This window comes from Etheostoma cragini, chromosome 23, assembly GCF_013103735.1.
Source record: "Etheostoma cragini isolate CJK2018 chromosome 23, CSU_Ecrag_1.0, whole genome shotgun sequence".
NCBI classification, from domain to species: Eukaryota; Metazoa; Chordata; class Actinopteri; order Perciformes; family Percidae; genus Etheostoma; species Etheostoma cragini.
Genome location: NC_048429.1, coordinates 13,252,062 through 13,260,593, shown reverse-complemented (window position 1 = coordinate 13,260,593; position 8,532 = coordinate 13,252,062). Strand labels below are relative to the sequence as shown.

The window sequence follows — 8,532 nt, the reverse complement described above, 5'->3', positions numbered from 1 at the left end:
CCTGCGAACATTCAGCGTGGTCCGGCGCAAACCACTTGCTGAACCTGACGGCCCGGCAAACGCATGTTTGGCGTTGACATGGTACCTCAAGCTTGAACAGCTGCGGTGAAATTGAAACTCCTTGTTACAAATCTTGCAAATAACCTTGTACTTGTTAACTGTACCATCATCATTCTTTTTATATTTGAATCCGTCAATAGGCCCACTTTGCTCACCTTGCTCCATCTCGCCTCTAGCTCCCAACCACTTTCCTGACCTGAATAATTTGTTACACTGCGCATGCGTGAAATGCGTTAAAAAAAATTGACGTAATTAACAACAGACAACTAATTAACGTCGTTAACGCGCTATTTTTGACAGCCCTAATATATACACAATGACAGTATAGTGACTTCTCTGCATTTTATCTGTTGGACTGATCCCAAAATGATGCTAAACAGAGGTCGCTAACACTGACCAGACCTAAACCTGTCTTCGGTTCATAGTAAATCCAACTCATCAAGAGCTTGGACCATATAGAATAGATCTTTTATTGTCATCGTGCTTTGACAACTAAAAATCTGTAACATTTAAGTTTAATGTCCATATAGGCGCAGCGATGAAATGCGTAAAATGAAATGCCACATTGGAACGTGGGCTGTTGCACTACAATGTGGCCAATTTTTCAGCCCTTTCCCCCCTATTACTGTGTCATTTATTACAACCTTTCATGCCTCCTTACCGGGAATAGCTGTGGCCTCAGGGGAATTTTCTACAGATTTGGCATTTGGACCCATAGAAAAACTGATTCGATTTCAAAAACACGTTTTTGGCCAGAAGTCAAGAACTCATCCACTAGTTATGACAAAAAAAATGCACACAAATGACTAATTGGATAAAATGATGATGTGCTGACATTTTAAATCCAGAGAGTCAAAGGTCAGCTACACTATGACATCATAAGGCTCTGATAAAAAAAAGATTCGGGGTCATAAGATGTCATAAGGGGAGACATTTGGTCGGATACTGAATTGGTGATACTAATCTTGAAAAATGTGGAGACTTTTTTTATCCTCTGTGCTGCCAGGTTGAAGGATATACTTAATGCATTTTATTAAACTGCTTATACATATTACATGAATCTGGACAGACATGCATGTAAACTGCAACTTGACTGGTTGGACAAGCCATACAAAAGAATTTAACCAATAAAGACAAAACTTTGTTCTTAATTTGTCACATACAATGTAGTGGAATGTAATTACTGCATTTAACCCATTTAACCTATTCTAAGCGTTAGGAGCAGTGGACGGCTAGCATTGTACGTACAGCATCCAGGGTTCAGTGTCTTGCTCAGGGACATTTTGGCATGTGGCCAGAGGAGCCTGGGATAGAACCACTCTTCTTGTGGTAGAGGGTCGACTAGCCTACCTTCGAGCCACAACTCACCCCACACAAGTGCGAGGCATTCATACTAGTTGAACTTTCACTCAAATGGTAGTAATAATACAAATGACATTGTTTACAGTACAAATCTCCCCTGCATCACCTCCCGCCCAGCGTGCAATCAACCACAATCACTGCAAAATGTCACGACACTGATGAGACTGTGTCGGTGTCTTGGGAAAGAATCTCAATTTTTTCCTTATTTCCGATATCCTGTGGGCAACACGCCACAGCGCCAGTATGGAACATCACTGAGTAAATAGACAAGGCAATGGGATGTGGTCCGTGTGGGACGGGACTAGTTTCAGAATTCAAACACGCAGGGTCTGGAAGCAGCTCTGGGATGTGTGTGTACCATCATTGCTCCTCTTCTAGTGTACACACTGCTCGGACGTTGAGATGGTGATTCCACTTAAGAAATATGAGATGCCTTCCAGTTTTTCCATAATGTCAACTTTACCTTGACCCTGAGTGCAGAGAGCAGCGTTGACGCAGAAGGAAGGATACATCTGGAGTTAACAACATGCCAAATACACTATCCATGTGATTGGGATGTCTTAACCCTTTGCTGTGTTGTGTGTTGTGTGTACAGAGGCATCCAAGGCAAGAAATGCGGGACCATTATTGTGAAAGCTGAGGAGCTGAACAACTGCAGGGTGAGGATGGATAAACACTTCCTGAGTCCCTGTTGTGTGTCTACCTATTTTTTCCTGCATATTTCCTTGCTCTGTCTTTGTCTACCTGCTCCTTCCCCTGGCAGGAAATTTGTATCGGAGGATTCAAGGCACAGTATCTGCAGGAACTGAATTTTGAGTGTAAATAATGTTTACAGACTTAAGACTCAAATGGCATGAGGGGCCCCTTTGTCCTTTGTTTGAATATTGTATTAAACTTTTGGGAACAAGAAACATTAAAACTTCATTAAAACACTTAAAAAGCACTTACAGTCAGCTGTAAGCATTTCTGGTGCCATGTTTTGTTGGTGGTGTATTTTGTAGTTATGGGCATGACTGTGTCAATTTATAAAAAATATAAAAATGGCCTCTATAGTACCCCAAGACCAACAAAAAAAAGCAGAAAGAGGCTTTTTATCCAAACTATTTAGCTCTAAACTTTTCCGCAAACAGCCTCAATCAATCAGAAATCATCAATCTACAAAACGTGTTGCATTCAAGGAGAAATACAGTCTGTAGATGGGATTCTATCCACTCATCAATGTTAAACACATGGACTACCACTGCTTGGAAATGAGCGTGCGCAATGTATAATCGATCCATTTATTCTGTCTTTTTCTGTCTCTACTCATTAGGAATCTGTAATGATGCAGTTCTGCGGAAACAAGTTAGACAAAAAGGATTTCTTTGGCAAGTCAGATCCCTTCCTGGTCTTCTACCGGAGCAATGAGGACGGCACGTGAGTTGCCCTCCCCCTTCGCTCTCCGTCCATCTTTCATTCCCCCCTTTCATGTTTGGGTTAATCCTTCCCTGGATCCAAAGGAAATTGGTTTCATTGATTTGCTTTAGGTTTAAAGCCGGGCTGCCTGTTTAAGCATGTTTGTGAATTACATGTGGAAATATTTGTGTGTGTGTGTGTGTGTGTGTGTGTGTGTGTGTGTGTGTGTGTGTGTGTGTGAAGGCAGGAGACATTGAAGTGTGTGTGTGTTCGATCCAGCTCTGTGGGCTCTCTTCTCTATCCTGTAGTGTGTGACAACTCAGATAAAACCTTGTGCTCTGAGGGCAGAAGAAGAAGTCCACCAGTTATCAGTCCAAGGGACTAATGAAATCACCTCTTTGCAGAGTGTGTTTATGTGTGTATTTTTGTGCATGTGTGTGTCAGGGCAGCAGTCGAGTTCCACAGCCCTCCACGTTTAATCTGTTGGCAGAAAGTCACCTCTTTAACTTCATTCACTTTTCCGTTTCCCCCTCTCTTCCCACGAATCTTATTTTGTTCTCCCTTTGTCCATTTTCCTTTTCTCACTCTCTTTTCCTCTCTTCGTCTTTCTGCAGGTTTACCATCTGCCACAAGACCGAGGTGGTGAAGAATACATTGAACCCAGTGTGGCAGGCCTTTAAGATTTCTGTTCGAGCTCTTTGCAATGGTGATTACGACAGGTGAGTCCATGGTTTTAGATACTAGCTATTCTTGCAACAACACGTACAACCACCTGATTCATTAGCAAGTTATTTTCAATTTCAAACACACTGAAAATATTATGCATGGTCATGTGGGCAACGTATGTGATTTGATGAATGGTCCTGCAGTGTGAAATGGCCTCTTCAGGCTGCTTACACAGAGCACAGCACTGTTGGTTGTGGCTCACCAAAGAGTCTTTCTTTTGGCATATTTTGGAAATATTTTAGTCAGTTTTAGTGTAAGAAACCCAAATATCTGCAATAATATAGGAGGTACTGGAGGTATAAACAGCTTATACTCATTCATTTTTACCTTTGTCTACGTAATGTTCTGTCTGTTTAGGCTGACTTGGATATGAACAATGAGCCTTGACACCGTGCATCCGAACACACTCACTTCTGCAGCCTTTTATTGTTTACCATGCATTGGGGAGGCTAATAAAATGAAGAGAAAATAAAATGTTTTTGACAGCTGTGCATCACTGAGTGTCTGGGTCACATTTTCTCTGAGGCCACTAGAATGAAAAATGCATGCACTATATTTTGTAAGGCGCTAAAGAAAGTAGCATTCAATAACACACATCTAGTGTGAATGAAAAATATATGAAGCTGTTTTCAGCTGCTAAGTAGAAATATGATTGTATTTGGCAGATTCAGCAGGAAGGCAAAGATGATTTGGCAGACAATTGCGCAATATTTGGTATTATTTTTCTGGAGAGAAAGCAGTGCAGATGAATGTGATTTTCCTCCTGGTTTTCTATAATGATAACTCCATCTGAATCAACACTTTCATACATTTCAATTGAGGTGATATTTCTCTACAGCAGCAGTGTGGTGGTTCCACCTTGGTTCATGTAACTGCAGTCGTATCTAGATGACGTGTTCAGGGACAAGCTGTAGTTCACAGGCTTTTTGGTAGATAGTTAACATTGTTTTCTGGTGGTCTAGTTTATATTTAGTTCACAAGTTTACAGTGGTAGGGGGCAGACTGCTGTTTCAATTCTTTTACTGTAAACTGTACTAAACAAAGAGACAAAAAAAAGTATTAAGTCAGAACTCTGTTACATTACTTTGCAGTTATTTTGATACCACAACAAGTGTCATCCTGCACACAGTCTCTCTATATGCTTGTAGAGATCTTTAATCGTGTATGAATGTGGTACGTGATTGTGAGTTTTTTTGGGGGGGGGATTTCACCGAAGGCAGGAGATTTATAATTCTGCTTTACAAATACTCTTCCATTGTCCATTGCGCTGATCCAGGATCTGCCTGGAATGCAGGTGCTGTCAATGGAATATGCTGTTATTAATTGGGTGATGGATAACATTTAAAACATCTATCTTATTTGAAAAGGCATATCAACAAAATTCTGCCGCTGCTCTGTATCTTATATTTTTCAAATAACCTTCAATTATTATTTTTTTTTTAAATTCTGCTCCTACAAATACTTCTTAGTTTAACTCTCGGGAGAAGTCTGAGAAAACAAATAAGTAGGTTAAAGTGTGTGTCCCATGTCAGCCATGTGTTTGGGTCCGTTTTGGGTGTCGACACGAGCTGTGTAGTAACAAAAAGGCAAAAAGAAGGTTTAGGTTAGTTCAACTTGCAGACAGCGGCATTCGTCTGAAAGTTTGGTCCGATAAGCTTATTAGAGTTGAATCTATGTGAGACTCTCCTCTCACAGTGGACTGCACATACAGTACAACACACACTCACACGCACTCACACATTGAATCTGTCTGTGCAGCCTGGGAGAAGAGATAAGGAGGAGCTCAATCTGGCAAACAATAGAAAACTGTGTCTCTCTTCTCCTGGTTCACACACAACACACACAACACACACACACACTCTTCTTTAAAGCTCAGAGTGAGGAGGGGATGTTTCCTACTAAGATGTGAGGTAACACCGACTTAATGAGACACAAGCCCATAAAAACATGCATGTACCCACACATTATGCCAACATCTCTGCAAATGCAGCTTTCTCTGGAGGAGAGAGTGTTAAGCCACCCAGGAGACACATTTATCCCCAGAGTGTCCATCACTATCAGTCGGCTCATTCCTGCTCCTTTACTCTAATGTGCATCTGCCTCTCCAAGCAGCTCTAAAGCCCATTATTGTTGCTTTGTATTTTCGCTTCTTCTCATATTGAAAAATGTAAAGTGCATTTTTGGCTCAGGTTTTGAATTAGGTATAATTTGCTTTGAGAAAGCTGCCCAATTCTCTGAACAATAAGTTCAGAATAAAGTCAAACAAGATTCAGTCTGCTCACAAACTTGTACACAGTCAAATGTGACCCGTCTCCACTTCCTGCTGTCAAAAAGACAAACTTCATCGGCCAAGAGAGTATGACCATTATATGATTTAGTCACTCAGACTGCCTTTTATTACTTTCTGTCATTTTTTTTGTTGTCATTTTCACACCTTCTTTTCTGCCCCTTGCTCTCTCTCTCTCCTTCATTCTCCCCCAGCTGACTTCCGCCTGTTTTAATTCCGCCTCTGTTCTATTATCCCTTTGCCTCACTCTTCTCGCTCTCTACATATACGTATCACTCTCCTGCTTTTGTCAGAGAGAAATGACCCTCCTGTTGAACATATTGGTAGATGGAGTGATACCGCAGCATATCTGCCTCTTGCAGACTATTCTGTTTTTTTCTCCCCCATTTCCTTGTAAGCTATAATGGAGAACAAGAATTATTAGGAGATGAAGGGCCCTATCTTGCATCCGGCGTATGACCGACGCAAATGTCTTTGCTATTTTAAGACCAACGCAGTTGTTAAATCCCCCTCCCAAGCCCACGTTGTTTAAAAAGCACATGCACCTGCGCCCATCTTTGCGCCCATGGGCGTGCAGGTCTTACAGGGAGGTGTGGTCAGGTGAATTCTGGGCGTCTTGCTATCTTGTGGCAGCAGAAAGTGATCGTGCCATTGACCATCAAAAACCTGGTCTAATGTCATTAGCGAAACATTTCATTGTTATTTTGACAGTGCATTAGTAAAATGGACCTAAGCTTGTGCACTGCGCGCACACTATGCTTGTTACACACACAAAAGCACACAGGGAAGCGCAGCGGCACACACACATGCAAACAATTTAAAAATAAAAATATGACGGTGCAAATCCTCCATCATTATAGCAGTGCACTAAGGTACAAACGCGCCTTGCTTTTAAAGGGAATGGGAGAAGGCTCTGATTGGTTTATTGCATGTTACGCCCAAAACACTATGAATTAATTAAGACACTAAGTACAACCCTTTTGAACCATGCGCCTGGCGCACAGACACTTTTTTTCCGCCCTAAAACTAGCAAAAGTGGATTTGGAAGGGCCCTAAACGCACCTGCACCATGCGTTTCACACCGTGTGCCTAGATTGTTAAAATACGGCCAAAAGAGCGCACATTACCGGAGGAAAATACAGTGACAGGCAGAACTGTGGAATACAGATAAGCTGCAGAATGAATCTGCTTCTTCTAACGGCTTCATGACAACTTTCTGATCAAGGTTTAGACGCTGTTTTTATTGTAACTGTCCAGCGACATCATCTTTCACCTTTTAGACATAGTGCATGTTGCCAAGAAGCATTGCAATGCCTTAAGACATAAAGAAATCCTATCAGGAGAAACATTATTAGACCCGTAATTCAGGAAACTTGTGTCTTTTTAATCTGTTCCTCATCTTGTGCCTCTCCTCTCCCAACAGAACAATCAAGGTCGAGGTGTACGACTGGGACAGAGATGGCAGGTAATTCCTCCTTTATTTGACCACTTCTATTGTTCTTTTTGTATATTAACTATCATAAAACCCTTTAAATTACACACTGCAAACACATATAATATATCCTGGGTTCAATACATTACAGGTGATCTCTCAGTACCAACTTTGTTTGAATTGATCGAGATGCATGATTAGACAAATTATGTTTTTTTTTTATGTGACAACACCTCCGCTGTTTGTTACTTTTCCGTAGAAGCGTAAACGAAGCTTCAGGCCTCTGCGTTCATCTTATTAAATTTGGTTCTGCTAAGTAACACCAGAATTACAGACGGTCATGCAGATTCAATCATGTCATGATTTTAGAAGTGCATCTTTTGAATGCAGTTATTAAAATGTTGTGATTTGCAAAACATATTTTTACCATTCTGTGTGAATTACTTAATCACACGCATGTTAAGACACAAGATAGTTTTTTTGTAACAATTTATATCAAATACAGTTATTGTGTGATCTCTGTAAACTAACAAGGCTCAAGTATAGCAGCAGAGAAACTAAGAAGTGTTCAACAACAAGAGACCAATTCATTTTTTTTACTGGTAATAATCGTGTTGACGCAAGTATTGATGTTCAAAACAAGAGTTAGGATCAGTGGTATCCCTACTGAAGTATCGACCAGTACACCCCTACTTTGTTCAGGGGGTTGCCATTGGCAATGGGCCACGTCAGAACATGGCACTGTTGTCGGGCAAAAACTTGCAATGTGATGTCATCTGGTTTTGGAAGAATACTTTGTGACACAAATGCTGTATTTTTTACTGTGTATCTTGTGATTGTCATGAAAAAGATCAAATAATTGCCACCGTGATAACTTTCCAGAACAGTTTGATTGTTGTGCATCTGATGAGTCTCTATTACTCCAACTGGAGCTCCTGGATCCGGTTTCCACTGTCCCCTTGCATTTTCTTTTTTTTAAAGCAGGGCTGTTGTTGATTTGAACGGCCACTTAGTTTGACAAAAATAACAATTATTTGAACAAAACCCACTCAAATAAGATGACACTTTATAGTCCTCAACACCTGCTCTATTTGATTGGGTAATTTCCATAGTGTTTCATACTATATCGTAAGGATAGCAGGTTGTTGTAAAGATATGAATCTGGGATGCAATGATAACCTCCCTACTTGTAATCATCTGATAAATACACGGCAATACATTCCCTTATTCCTTCATGTCGATAAGACTCAACACGTTAGCTTCGTGTGCA

The 8,532-nt window shown here is 40.8% G+C and overlaps 1 protein-coding gene across 1 annotated transcript in view; it reads left to right on the top strand.

Moving 5' to 3' along the window:
• LOC117938822 (copine-8) overlaps window positions 1–8,532 on the top strand; it is an 82,164-nt gene that overhangs the window by 51,366 nt on the left and 22,266 nt on the right. The window contains exons 7-10 of the mRNA XM_034863729.1: window positions 2,018–2,081; window positions 2,735–2,838; window positions 3,432–3,536; window positions 7,254–7,295. Coding sequence (XP_034719620.1) covers window positions 2,018–2,081; window positions 2,735–2,838; window positions 3,432–3,536; window positions 7,254–7,295 — 315 coding nt within the window. The remainder of the gene's footprint in view (window positions 1–2,017; window positions 2,082–2,734; window positions 2,839–3,431; window positions 3,537–7,253; window positions 7,296–8,532) is intronic.